The sequence below is a fragment of the Rattus norvegicus genome, chromosome 8, assembly GCF_036323735.1.
Source record: "Rattus norvegicus strain BN/NHsdMcwi chromosome 8, GRCr8, whole genome shotgun sequence".
Lineage (NCBI taxonomy): Eukaryota > Metazoa > Chordata > Mammalia > Rodentia > Muridae > Rattus > Rattus norvegicus.
The window spans coordinates 112,793,554-112,808,269 of NC_086026.1; the positions used below are offsets into that span (position 1 = coordinate 112,793,554).

The following is a 14,716-nucleotide window of genomic DNA, read 5'->3' on the forward strand; positions in this document are numbered from 1 at the left end:
CTAAATGCAGAGGCAGGATTAGAGTTTATGCTTTAATACACAGTGCATTTTGGAAGTGACGGCAGTTTGTTACACGTTTATTTAATCTACTGTGTGTGTAGGCGTGTGCAGAGGTCATTTTATTCCTTTTACAGTTTAATATGGTTTCAGCGGTTGAACTCGTGTTACCAAATTAATAGGGCAAGTACATTTACTGGCTAAGTCATTTCCAAGGTCCCAATTGGTTATTTATATGCTAGAGTTTTTCACTGTAAACCTCTTTCTAAAATATCCACTTGTGTTTCAGTGTGCTCAAGAGTATAAGCATCTTCCAGAATCTCTTTACCCACACACTTACAACCCCAAAATGAGCTTGGACATCAGCACAGTGCAGGACGGGCGGCTCTGTGACAGCCGCTTACCCTCGGCACTTTCTGCATCTAAGGACGATGAGGTCGGTGGTGTGCACAGTGAGCCCCTCCTAAGCTGGATGTAGCCGTCTTTATGCAGTGACCATTGTTTGAGAAGTTGTCATTTTTCTCTTTGAATAGCCAGATCACCTGTCTGTAGAAGAAAATGCAACAGAGACTTTGGGCACACACAGCAGAGAGTCCGCTCTGCTGAATGGGAATGGAAGGGACGACTGCAAAGGAGGTGAGAGGCACTTGTTTACCCCTCATGCCCATGCCACGCCCTCCAAAGACAAGGCTTCTCTGAGTGCTTCTGGAGCTGACTCTAGACCAGGCTGGCTTCAAACCCAGAGATCACCGTCCTCTTTCTTCCAAGTGCTGGATTAAAGACCTGCACCACAAGCCAAACGCACTTTCCACTTGTTGGTTTTGACTTGAAGTCCCACGTGCATTTTGCCGCTAATAGAAGAACTGGGTTGGCCGTCTAGCTTTGAAGCCAGACACCGACTTCTCCAATAGCCCTGGAGAGGCATCTTCTTCCGGTCTGAGTCATCTGCTTAGGGCAGTCAGTTGCAGCCTCGTGTCCATGAGAAGCTGTGTGCTCGCTGGAGTAGCACTGTGAATTTCTTCTGAGAATTTTCTCTTTGCATTCACAGCTTGACTGTTCAGCATAAGAGGCATAGCCTTTGACCTAACTTGGCTTTCATACATCCCTTTTTCACTCACCTTGGTCATTTAGAGCTAAAGAGAGGAGTGTGACTCTTTTCGCCTGGCACTTAAGCCACTGGATGTTAATTAAGCTAGTTTTAGTACTGTTGTTTCTTGGGGGTTGAGGAAGTCGTAGGAAGGAAAGAGATGGGGAGCAGCCAGTCAGGTGTGCCACTTGTGTAGGTGTGGGGCACACAGTAGCAACATCAGTGGTCACTGGCTACAGGCGACCGACCAACAGAATCATTTGGAAGACTTGGACAGTTGTTAATACATGGTTCACAGCCTTTTCTTTTCTTTTCTTTTTTTTTCTAAAAAAGAGCAATGTTTCAGTGTTTTCTGTTGCTGTAGAACTACACCTGGGGTAACCTAGATAAAGGGTACGTTTTTAGCTCTAACAGCTTTAGAAAATGAAAGTCTAAGCTTGCTTGGACTCTGATGAAGACCTTCTGGTATGTCAGGAGAGTTTATCAGGAAGGGAAAGAGTGCAAGTGGGTGAGTGTCATCACAAGAAAGACTGCAAGCAGGGTAGACCAGCGGAGCAACCTACAACAAAACCAGCCTGAGGCCCCTGAAAACTGCACTAATTGCTTCTGGGGCAGGCAGTGTTCCTCATGACCCAGCTACCTTAGGCTAGGCCTCATCTCTTAGGAGTTGACAGCACTCCACACACAGGAGGGTGTGCACCGAAGCCATAGACCATGTCTGGGAATCGGGAGCTGCTTCAGTCTTGGGTTTTGTTTGGTGGTTTAGTGTGTGGCTTGTGCTTTATTTTGCTGTTTCTTGCATTAGCAAGTTATTTTGAATTTCTTACTAATACAGATAGCGCTGCACTGATTACCTTATTTAGATGTGTGGGTTCTCTTCTGACAGGTTACTCTCTGGCTTCCTTATTCAGCCTGCCTATTAGAACTTGCTTTCTCACTTACCTGTTCCATTCTGTTCGTGTCAAACATTCCTACTTGGTATCTACTTGAATGTCTAGTCTGTAGTGGAAAGGAAAGACAAAGAGGGATTAGTGAAAGCTTGGGCAGTGCTTTACAGCACTAATCCTATTCTTGATGCTGAGGCAGGAGGAGCCGGCCTTCAAGACCAGTCTGAGCTATGGCAAGACCCATCCCCCAAAGCAAATAAACCTCAGAGCTATTGAAAAAAATCAGGTACATACAAATGACTATATGACTCTTTGTAGTATGCATCAATGAGAAGGGATCAGAAGCAAGCAGGGCACTACTCAGAGGGACTGAGCCAAGGCAGTCTTCAGTATTTCAGATACAGTCCTCAGGATTGCCTTTGTGTTTTGTGACATTTTAGCCTTGCATTCCTATATAAATATTCAGTAAATGGCAACTTTGTTTTTATTTAACCAGATCTAGACAAAATAGTTAAGATATGATTGACAAGAGACGTTTGTAACTGTATGGTAATGCATGTCTGAAATCCCAGAACTCTAGAGACTGTGGCAGGGATCACAATGGGGAGGGAGATCAGCCTAACCCCACACTCAGATCCTATCTTCAAAATCCAGCCAGGGGGAGGGAGAAGAAGGAGAGGAGGGGACACACTTCTCTTGATTGTTATTGACGACTGACTGTCTTTCAAGCTCTGACCCAGGCCTTGGAGATGAGAGAGAACTTCCAGAAACAACTACAAGAGATCATGTCAGCAACCTCCATCGTGAGGACACCAGCCCAGAAGACTTGCATGTCAAGAAGTAGTTGTAACAGCGCCTCTTCAACTCCTGACAGCACTCGCTCTGCTCGGAGTGGACGAAGCCGAGTCTTGGAGGCGCTCAGGTTCGTGTGGTGGCGGCTCACTTGGATGAAAACCCCTGGTGACTTGGGGTTCGGGTTAGGCTTTTTTTCCCCTCAGGCTGGCCTTGAACTCAGAGATCTATCCGCCTCTGCCTCCCAAGTGCTAGGACTGAAAGGTTTGTACCACCACACAGGACTTTAATTTTTATTTTTTTATTTTAAAATGAAGCAGAAGTTGGACTATTAAGGAGTTTATGCCGGTGCTTTATTTAACTACGCAGCGTGCTTTATCCCGCTGCCTTCTGGGTTTGTGTGTTGCTGCTCAGTTGTCTTCTGTGTTCTCTCTCGCTTAGGCCACTGCGCAGTTCTGACTGAAGTATGTGACTTAGGATTATCGTGTGTTTGAGTGTGTGCTGTGTGCTCATGGAGACATGCATGCCACAGTACCCATGTCAAGGTCAAAGGATGACCTGTGATGTCAGCTCCTTTCACCCCTAGCGGCTCCTAGGGATTGGACATATGAACCTAGGTCTCCAGCCGTCCTTTCCTTCCTTTTTATTTCTTATTTAAATTGTATGTACTTTTTAAAATCTGTGTTTTAGGAAAGATGACCACAGTTCTGAGTGCAGTATAACTTCAGCTCGGAGATATAACTGTATTTTCTCTGTCTTTATATTTTTGAGGCAAGGTTTTATCGTAGTCTGGCCTGCAATACTGTGTAACTAGTGTTAGCTCTAAACTCCCAGTTCTCCTGCTTTAACCTGCCAACTGCTGGAATTAGACCACCCCTCCCCCTCTGGACCACCTTTCACCCTCGTTCTGTATTGCTGTGTAGCCAAAGTGGGCTTTAAACTTGGTGTCTTTTATGTCAGTTTACCAAGTGTTGGATCCACCAATAGCATTTTCCTACTAGAAGACAGATCTCTAACTGTACGGTAGAGTTCTGGTGCCTGCTGACTTCATTTGTCTTACTCTGTGTTTTCCTTGAGGTAATGTTGAATTCTGAGAAAAGTGGCTTTTCCCTAACAGAGCAGGTTGTGTTTTAGATTATAGAATCTTACTCCGTGCCAAGTCATTTGCGACTAAAAGGCTCTCTTGGTTAGTTGGTTTGTTTTTAAGACAAGGTCTCACTGTGTAGCTCCACAAGGAGGAAGAAGAGAGCTAGCTCCTGTTAACCTCCACATAAACTCACTGTGTCACATATGTACACACACACACACACACACACACACACACAAATAAATGTAAAAATATTTTAAATATTTTTAAGGGACTAGAGAGAGTATAGTTAAAGAATGCTTGCTCCTCTCTAAAGGATCCAAGTTTAGTTCCCAGCACACACATGCTCATAACTGCCTGTGACTACAGATCAAGGGGATGACCTTGACCTGTAGCAATTCTTTCTGGGCTCCTTGGGCACCCGTGTCTGAACACATAAACAAGTAAAATACTTGAAAATATTTTTAATGCATTCATAATTAAATAATTCAGTAAGTAGTCTATCATAGACTGGAGATTTTTGGTCACTAAGGGTTGAAAGACCCATTAGTTATAGGTTTAGTAATGTTATTTAAAGATACAATTTAAATCTGGCTATAGTGGCACCCAGGAGGCAGAGGTAAGTGGATCTCTGTGAGTTCAAGATCAACCTGGTCTACGTTGTGAGTTATAGGACAGCCTGGTGAGACACTGTCTAAACAACAACGAAATATAACTCAGTTATTAAGAGAGGTGTGGTGGTGCATACCTGTAATCCTAGCACATGGAAGCTAGGGAAGGGTCGGTCGGGAGTTCAGGGTCATCCTTCACTACAGAGCAAGTGGAGGCCAACCCAGGATACATAGACCCTACCTGTTTTAAAAGAAAACTTTAAATGCAATTATTAAACCTAACAGCTAGTTTTCTAAACCGTTTCCCTAACTTTTAGAATTAAGAAAATATGTAATAATTTTTGAAATACAAATATATAGACATCCACTTAAATTTTCCAGTGGAAATACTCTAGAAATAATTAATGAATGTATTGGTGTATACTGTGGCTGTGTCGGTTTTTGTAAACTTTGTACAGGCTAGGGTCATCTAAGAAGAGGAAAGCTCATTTGAGAAAATGTCTCTGTGACTCTGACATGTAGTTAAATCTAATGAGTGGTGTAGGGCCCAGCCCACTGTGAGTGGGGCCTCTCAGCAGAGTGTCCTGGGCTGTATAAGAAAGCAGTCTGAGCAGGCCGTGCAAAGCAGGTCCGTGGGCAGCTCTCCTCCACAGTCTCTTCAGCTCCTGCCTCCACGTTCTTCTTTGAGCTCCTACACTGGCTTCTCTCAGTGATGGGCTACAACTATAAGCTGAAAAAGACCTTTTCTCTTCAGGCTGCCCTTGATCCTGTCTTCCCACAGCGGTGGAAGCAAACTAGGATGCACCCCTGTGACCTGAGCACTCGGAAAGCAGAAACGGGAGGGCCACCTCATTTACTCTTCATATCCAAAAGGGGAAGAGGGATGTCCTCTACTGACTTACTCAATTCTCTGTCTGCATTACGTACTAATCTTACGCACTTAGACTCAGTAGTGGCTCTTATTTAAAATTGTCTCTTTTATTCCTTAGGCAGTCTCGACAGATAGTGCCTGATATCAACACAGAGCCCTCCCAGAATGAACAGATCATTTGGGATGACCCAACAGCAAGGGAGGAGAGAGCAAGGCTTGCCAGCAACCTACAGTGGCCTAGCTACCCAACACAGTATTCCGAGCTTCAGGTTGAGATAAAAAAACTGGATGATTCTCCTTCTCGAAAGCCTGTGTACCATTCAGAAATTGCTGGGCAGGGTAATAAGAAAAACCTATTTATTTGTACTTTATGCATGTTGTAAAGACACCATAGTTCTGTATATTACATATGAAAATGAAATTTTTAGTACCGTATCAATCAAGAAATGTTTTTGATTTCTAAATATAGAAATTTAGATTTAAATGTATCATTTATACTTCTGAAGAAATGGTTATTTTGGAAGCTTCTAGCCTCTGTACAATCTAATCTAGGCCCAGAATATTTTCAGCCCGTGAGACTTACTGCTGAATAACCTTACCCTTTCTAGTTCTTTCTGAGCTCTGACTGGCTGGTTCAACTCAGCTGTCTGACTTAAACTCCTCTCCAAAGTGACCGATTTATTCTGGCTTCTCTCTAGGCCTCTCCTGAATTGCTCGCAGGAGACTGGCCTTACACTACCTTTGGCAATATGTTCTAGTCTTCTGTCTTCTTAGTCTCTGGCTTGTTCTGTTTTCACCCATGTTCAGATGTTCTCTCTGCAACCTGTCTTTCTATAATAATGTCTGGTAAAATTGCCTCCTTTTTTCTTCTCTCTGTGCTGCTTCTTTTAGCTCCCTTTTCTTCTCCCTGTGAGTTAGGCATATCCTATTCTGTCAGATCTTTCTCTGATTCATCACTTTGTCTGCCACTCAATTAGACATCACTTTCAAACGTGGCTGCTTCCTTCTACAAAGTAACTTCACTAACTTCACTGCTTGGAATTAAAGATGTGTACTAAGGGTGTGTCTGCATTCCAGCCAGAGGGATTAAAGGTGTGTGCTAAAACTGACCCACACTACAAGTAAAAACAGGTTTGTTTTTGTTTTTTCAGTAAATAACACAATCTCTTGAGTTCACAGTGTGATTAAATATCCTACATTTAGGATTATCCTTTTTTCTTTCTATCCTCTTCTGTTTGTTAGGTAGTGTCTGGTGTTCTTTGGCTTATGTGAGCTTTTCCTGAGTTCCTTTTCCTGTTCTTCCTTCACATGGGGTAAAGTTATCTTCCTGTGCTAAATACACAGAGTTAGCCTCTGATTTTCTTCAAGAATTCCTTTCATTTTACAAACTTGGTTATGTTATATTGGTGAAAGATGCTTTGACAGGAAGGACTCACAAAACCCAAGTAGCACGCCTGCCCTCTCAGGGCTATTTAGCTGCTGGAGACTCTCTCTTGTTACTGAGTCAGGGTTGAACCCATTCAGGTCTCAAACCTGAGATTCTCCTGTCTCAGCCTCCTAAGTTGCTCGGGTTACAAGCAGACGCCACTGTGCCTGAGCCTTGTATACTTCTGACTGCAGACTCCGTGGTTCATTTTAAACAGGTGGAGTCCTCCCCAGAACCTTTTCTAAGCTCCATGTATTTATCACACTGTATTTCTCCCTTACCCTCAGCCTCGTGTGTGACTCAAGCCCCAGGGCAGCACCCAGGCTCTGAAGAACCAGAAGCTCCAGCAGCAGAAAGGAATCTGATCCCTGAGCCTCAAGCCCCCAGCGTGGCTTTCCCCCTGGCTAAGCCGCCTGTAGCTCCACAACCTGAGGACAAGGTTTGTTGGCCTTTGCTGTGGCGCTGGCAGCTTGGCTATGGTTCTTATGCTGGGGGAGGGCTGTTTGCTGCATCACACTTACCATTACTGAACATTGGGTGTCTTTGATCAGATCCGTATACTTGATGCCTTAGAAGACTAGATAAAATGTCTCTGTGATATAAATAGCTGTACCTGATAATAGTTTTAATTTTTTTTATCCTAAAATAAAACTATTGTGTTCTAGATTGAAACACTGGAGGAGACGCATGGAAAACTTAAAAAACAGTATGTGTTCCAGATGTCATCTCTGAATTCTCAAGAGCGGATTGATTACTGTCGCCTGATTAAAGACCTAGGTACCAATATGTTAATTTTTATTTAAATTTCTTCTGATATTTTACTGTAAAACATCATTATTATAACTTATTTGGAATACAAATACAGTCATATTTCTATCATGTGTAAAGGGGAACGAGGCTGAGGGAAAGAACATGGGTAAGTTATTTAAGCCTACACATGGGGTCTGCTCTACCTCCATAGGCCCGGGAGTGCCCAGTGTGATAGTGCACACATGGAGCGCAGAACAGGTTCCGGGGAGGACTCCCACCTGTCTTGGCCAAAATAAAAAGATCCATGGACTCTGCAGTCAGAAGTAGACAAGGTTCAGGCCTGGTGCTCTGCCTCCACAGTGGGGTTCTGGTTTTGTAAAACTCTAATCCATAGCCAAAATTGCTCTGTCACGCAGCCTGAGAATGTAAGTGTTATCTGGGCCTGCTGTCATAGGCCTCCCAGCACTCAGAGAGGATCTTTTCTTCATAACCCTCCTTTATTCCTGACTGTCAGACTTTTCTTCTGACACATGGGGGAGGCGAGCTGGGAGACCGGATGTGCTGTAGCGTGACTGTGGGACAAACTGGGTATGGGCCACCTGGGGCACACCTCACAGTCTGGGGGCCCCATGTTGGAAAGTAGTAAGAAACAGGCGAAGTTACCTTTAAACATTATTAACTTAGTGCGTAAGAACTACTACTCAGCGAATATTCAGTCAGCATAAACACCAGTGAGATCTTTTGCAGGATCTTTTTTCTTTTCTTTTTTTTTTTTTTTTCTTTTCTTTTTTTCAGAGCTGGAGACCGAACCCAGGGCCTTGCACTTGCTAGGCAAGCGCTCTACCACTGAGCTAAATAAATCCCCAACCCCGGATCTTTTTTCTTATTCGTTGGAAATAGCCACCTGGATTTACACTGTTTTTTTTTTTTTGTTTTTTTGTTTTTTGTTTTTTGTTTTGTTTTTTGATAGCTTTGTACAGTCTAAAGTTTACGATAGTTATACTAAGAGAATTTGATCTCAAAGCTTGGCATAGCAAAAGAATAACTAATAATTGGTGTCTCGAGCTTGTGATCCCAGCATCTGAAAGGCTGAAGCAAGAGGCTCTCAAATTCAAGGTCAGCCTAGGCTTTAGAGTGAGACCTCCAAAAGGAGGTGCTGGACAGATGGCTGAGGGTTAAGAGGACTGACAGAGGAGGCCAGGGTTCTAGTCCCAGTACCCACATGGTGCCTCAAAACCATCTTATAACTCCAGTTCTAGGGGGCGACCAGTGCCCTCTTCTGCCCTCCACAGGGACTGTGTTACTCTGGTACACAGACATGTCTGTAGGCAAAATACCAACACATAAATAGTAAAGTTCCTTTTTTTTTTTTTAAGGTTTATTTATTTATTATATATGTTGTAGTTATCTTCAGACACACCGGAAGAGGGCATCAGATCTTATTACAGATGGTTGTAAGCCACCATGTGGTTGCTGGGATTTGAACTCAGGACCTTTGGAAGAGCAGTCGGTGCTCTTAACCACTGAGCCATCTCTCCAGCCCGTAAAGTTTCCTTTTTACGTCCAGAATGGGACTGGGGGTTGTGTGGTTCAGTGTGGAGTACTTCTATATAAGTCATTTTTGAGCACACTTGAGATAATGTGTTTTTCTAGAAAGAAACTTAAGAACTAGTAGAGCCCGTTTCTCTCCATACAAGGTGGGTCGGTGATCGAGAAGCAGTGCTCAGACCCCAGCTGCACACACATGGTTGTGGGGTACCCACTGCGCAATGAGAAATACTTAGCTTCCATGGCAGCTGGCAAATGGGTGCTTCATCGCTCCTACCTGGACGCTTGCCGGACAGCTGGGCGCTTTGTGCAGGTGCGTATTCACATTCCTGTGGGCTCAGGCCTCTAGGTAACGCCCTAGGAAATCCTTGATCACGCCCTCTCTGCGTATATAATTTAGGTGGCCAGTAGATTATGGCAGCTGTGTGAGGGCCTTTGTAACAGAGCAAAGTCTGCAAGGTCTTGCTCTGTTCACATCCTGTCTTCTTAAATATTTTGGTTGGCATACAAAAAATCAGTTTCATTGTGGCCTGCTCACTTTTGTTACCTAATTTATTTGTTGGTACTTTTTTATTGAAATGATGGTCTCTTAATATGAGAAGATTTCCAGATACCTCATTTTAAGTCTTTTTCTTTGCTATTAAACTAATTGTCACAAACTGGGCGTCACAGTAGTATCTACCCTGTAGTTTCTGAAGCTCCCTATCTGAGTTCCTTGGGAATCGTCTTAGTTCACACCTCCTCTGACTGTGCTCCCATGACACCAAATATCTTGACTATTACTAAGTTGGCAAAATACAGCTGTCTGGCCAAAAGGTTTGCTTCTGGGAATTAGTTTCTGGTTTTGATTAAAAGCCAGCTGTCCTTGGTTCTTAACATAAAACTGAATGAACGGAATGAATCTGTTTCTCCTTCCCGTGAGTTCACAGAATGTTCAGTGTTCTCTGTGCCTAACAACTGCACACTCAGCGTGGATCTTAGTAGACTAAGAGATTCTCGGGCTAGATACATGCTTAGCTAGCCCGGCGCTCTGCCGCGGCACAGGAGCAGCTCACAGCCTGGTTTTCTAGGAGGAAGACTACGAGTGGGGAAGCAGCTCCATCCTAGATGCTCTCCCTGACGTCACTGAGCACCAGCAGAAGCTCGCACTTGCAGCAATGAGATGGAGGAAAAGAATCCAGCAGAGTCGGGAGTCGGGCATCGCTGAGGTATTGTATAGGGCTCAGTAGTACCACTTGTTTTAAAGAGAATATGCTTGACTGAGTAATTGTACTTGTCTTTTATTCCATAGGTGGTATATGTAGTTGCACATTCTACACTGAACTAAAGTTTCTGTTGTAACCGTGCAGTGCTATTAAGGAGCAGCTAGGGTTCCAGGAGGTCTGGGGCTATGTTGAAATCCTATCTCAGGAAGTCTGTGTTATACAGTAGGATAAAGTCTTCTAACAACAACGGAATGAATCTGTTCATTCTCGGGTCCATTGAACGCTCTGCATTCAACAAAGCTTGGTTAGCCTTGCGTTCCTTTCTTTCAGAATAATTACTGTTTTCTGTTCAGTGTTATTCTTACTTACATATTTAATATTCCAAAATATCAAGCATTGTAAGAGATACAAGGAAGTCCCCCCGCCCCTCCAGAGCCAGGCTTTCCCATCCTTGAGAGCTGCTGGACATGCAGAGCAGTGATGCGTGCACACCATGGCTGCTCCCTGTGCTTGTACGTTTTAAGGTTGACATGGCGGCAGTAGTGAAGGTTACAGATTGTTGACCCGGCCAGTTGGCTCAGCAAGGAAAACGCCACTGGCTGCTAATCCTGACCAACAGAGGCAGAGAACTGACTCATGCAGGTTGCCTCAGAATTCCATAGTAATGTTCTGTATAAGCTTCCTCCCCATTTTCCCAAATAAATCATGGGGCTGGGAGATGGTTACATTAAATCCACCGTAGGGGACTCCTGTAATCCTAGAACTCGGGAGGCAGGAGACTGAAGAGGTCAGAGCTAGCCTTAGCTACACTGTGGGAAATTAGTCTGAGCTATATGAAACTGCCTTTTTTTTTCTTTCTTTTTCTTTCTTAACTATTGGGTTGGAGAGCTGTGTCAGGGGTAAAGGCACCTGCTGCTTTTCAAAAAAAAGGGCTCGGATTTGCTTCCTGTCACCCATATCTAAATCTACTTCCATAGGGTCCAACACCCTCTTCTGACCTCTGCAGGCCCTGCATGCAAGTGATATTCAGTATATGTAAATATACACAAACAGAGAATATGAGAAATTACTTATTGACACTAAACAACTAAATTCATGCATTACCTCTGCATTTTGAATGTTAATGTTAAGTATGTTAAAATCACATGTACTTTTTTTTTTTAAATAGGGAGCATTTAGTGGCTGGAAAGTTATTTTGCGCGTTGATCGGCCCCGAGAAGCAGGGTTTAAGCGCCTTCTTCAGGCAGGAGGAGCAAAGGTTTGTCCTGAATTAATTTACTGCTATTCTAGGGGCAGGTTTGCCGACTTGTCCAGCAAGGTTTGTGTGATGTCTCCGCTCTCTCTGCCTCTTGAGGGGCAGACTCCTTTGGAGCATGAGGGGATTAATTAACACTTCCTGTTTTTCACTAGGTATTGCCTGGTCATCCAGAGCCTTTATTTAAGGATGCTACACATCTCTTCTGTGATTTCAATAAACTGAAGCCTGATGACTGCAGAGTTTTTATCGCAGAGGCTACGGCCCAGAACATGGTCTGCTTGAAAACAGAATATATTGCTGATTACCTCATGATGGTTTGTCACGTTCTAGTCTTACTTTCGCTTGTTATTGTCATTTTTACTATTTGTGTGCATATGTGTGCTATCAGAGGAGAACTTGATGGAGTTGGTTCTCTCCTATCATGTAGGTCCAAACTTAACTTCCTTATTTCTAGAGATATGCTCATATTTGTAGATAAACAGCCACCCATCAGATCTTGGCTTGCTGCTAATACAATTGATAGTTTGCTATTCTCTAGACAACGTCTTTCAGTTTAGTTCCATTTCTATATTGAATTCATGTAAACATTTTTTAAGCATGAAATTTAAATATGACAAGTTTATGAAAATATGGGTAGCTTATAAATATTTTACAGGTTCTTTAAAATATTGGGCTATAAAGCAACCAGAGGGGCTAGAGTGATGGATCAGAAGTGAGAACTGGCTGCCATGGGACTCGGACTCAGTTCCTGTGTAGGTGTGTGGGTATCTGTGGAGTTCAAAAGAGACTTGTATCTCCTGGAGTTGGGGTTATATGAGGCTGTGAGCTGTCCAATGTGGGTATGAAAGTCAAACTTCGATCTCTGCAAGAGCACACAGTGCTCTTAACTGCTAAGCCATCTCTCCATCCCTAAATGAATGAATTTTAAACTGTATACTTGCTTCCTGGGTCAAATAACATTTTAATTTAATCAGGTGTCATTTATTACATCTCACTTTCTTTCTTGTTTTGTATCCATTTCAGAGTTGGAGCGATCAGAATATGTGTCTCCTCAAACACTTAGCCTGTGTATCAGTAACTAGAGCCCAGTGTTTGTTTACTGCTCTTAGAAGAGCTATACTGCAAAGTGACATTTGCAGGTTACAGTTCTATCATGTGAGTCAGCCCCCGATAGATAGAAGATGGCTTTGCAAACCTTCTGGTATCAAGAGCATGACCTCATTTCAACAGGCATCCTTGGGGCCCTTTTCAGTGACCTCTATCCCAGCCCCACAGAGATGAGCTTGTTTTCTTATTTGTCCCCAGAATATATTAGTCTTTCCTGTTTGAGAGCTTCACATACCTGGCCCTAGAGAACATGTGCTGTTTTGTAGCAAGCTTCACTTAGCACACTTCCTGTGTGTCTAGGTCATGCTGATGGTGGTAGCTCACCCCTTTGTTATTGCAGAACATTCTGTCTGAGTAGAGCCCTTGGGTTTGTTGTTGAAATTACTGAATATATGCAGGTGCACTTGCCTGGTGAGCACATGCGAAGTAGACTAAGTGTACAATTAGTCCGTGTGGTCAGGGTGGCTTTCAATTTGCAGGGCTCCCTACTTCTGCCTCCTAGTACCAGGATTGCATGGTATTCAGTATCAGACTCTTTGTAGAAGAGATTTGGTGCTACTCTATACCAACCTTTGGTTTTATAGCCATCTGGTAGAGCAATAGTGGGGCAACATGCTTTTTAAAGAAAATCAACCTCCCTCTCTCTCTCTCTCTCTCTCATTCTTGGCCTGCCAATTGCAGGTATTACAAGCATGTATCACTATGTTTGACCTAAATTTCCATTTCTTGTTAAACACTGTAAAATTATATACTTTGTATCCTGTCTTTCTAAAGGTACCAATTTATTTTCTAGTATTCTTTTTCCAAGTTTTACAATTTTAGCATTCATTTTGTTTTACCTTTGTGTGTACATGTGTGTGGGTGCTGTCAGAGACCAGAATAGGGTGTCTCATCCCCTGAAGCTGTCTGACCCTGCAAACCAAATGCTGGTTCTCTATGAGAACAGCAAGTGCTTTTAACCTTAAGCTCTCTTGTAAATTCTATAGCTTTTTGTCTGTTACCTGTCTCAAATTATTATCCTTCGTGCTATGAGGGAGGGGCTGGAGTTTCCTTCAGATAGTCAGCCCACCATTTGTTGAATAGACTTCTGTTGCTTTAAAAGGAGCTTTGGCATTTGTCTTGACTGGCTGGAGAATTCGGTCTTGTATATCCATTACTCAATGCTTGTGTGGCCTTAGAGCTCTTTCACTTCTCTGTGCTTTTACATCTGAAATGAACTTCATACGAGTAGGCTATAATTGGTCTTGTATTTTTCTCTGTCCACCCCCTCCCCTCCAGTCTGCTTGGAGTAAAATACTATACTGAGTCACATAAAAGTCCTTCATAGATCCCGTATGTAATCTACCTTCTAGCCTCCATAACACATTATCTCACTCTGTTTGCTAGAGGGAGGGAGGGAGGGAGGGAGGGAGGGAGGGAGGGAGGGAGGGAGGGGGGAGAGATAAATAATAATGGCAGGACCTCACCTGTTGTAGCACTGAGCTGTGTCTCCATCTGGCAGTATTTATTTTACCCTTGGCAGCTGCTGACCTGTTTCAGTAATTCCTGTAGTTGTCATGTATAAGTGTCACACCAATGAAATCCATAGTGTTCTTGGGTATGGTGATACATCCCTATAATTCTGTTGGAATGGAGACTAAGACTCAGAATTAAAGGCCATCATGACTACTAGCAAGTGTAAGTTTGGGCCAGCCTGAGCTACACAGTAGGGCATGCCTCACGCGAGCAAGCAAGCAGGCAAGCATGTTAAGAGCATAATGTGTTTAGGAACTGCCTTCTCACAGTTCTGTGAGTTGTCTCCAGTTAGTTGCTGACATCTTTTTGCTTAGCCATTGCCAGGGCAAAAGATGTCTAGTTGTGTCATGGAGGAGAGCTACTAAACGTGTAAAGGGTTTTTTGTTTTTTCTTTTTTCCTGTGAATTTTCATTTCACTGGGATTTATACATGACTGAATGTTTTTCTCTAAGTGCCTCTTTTATTCATACTACGCAATCTTTAAGTTAGAAATTTCACAAACTAGTATTTGAAAGGAAGACATGGTTTTTTATAGTGTATCCCAGGCTAGCCTCAAATTATATAGCTGAGAATGA

The 14,716-nt window shown here is 43.2% G+C and overlaps 1 protein-coding gene across 4 annotated transcripts in view; it reads left to right on the plus strand.

Moving 5' to 3' along the window:
• The window catches only part of Topbp1 (DNA topoisomerase II binding protein 1), a 48,413-nt gene that overhangs the window by 26,763 nt on the left and 6,934 nt on the right, over positions 1-14,716 (plus strand). For 3 of the 4 annotated variants that reach the window (XM_063266447.1, XM_063266448.1, XM_063266449.1), the window contains 10 exons: positions 287-433; positions 531-633; positions 2,701-2,893; positions 5,451-5,671; positions 7,046-7,197; positions 7,424-7,535; positions 9,206-9,369; positions 10,127-10,264; positions 11,430-11,519; positions 11,672-11,833. In XM_063266447.1, the coding sequence (XP_063122517.1) occupies positions 287-433; positions 531-633; positions 2,701-2,893; positions 5,451-5,671; positions 7,046-7,197; positions 7,424-7,535; positions 9,206-9,369; positions 10,127-10,264; positions 11,430-11,519; positions 11,672-11,833 (1,482 nt within the window). Of the gene's footprint in view, positions 1-286; positions 434-530; positions 634-2,170; positions 2,258-2,700; positions 2,894-5,450; positions 5,672-7,045; positions 7,198-7,423; positions 7,536-9,205; positions 9,370-10,126; positions 10,265-11,429; positions 11,520-11,671; positions 11,834-14,716 lie in introns of those variants that run through there. The other variant, XM_063266450.1, reaches the window with a different exon arrangement.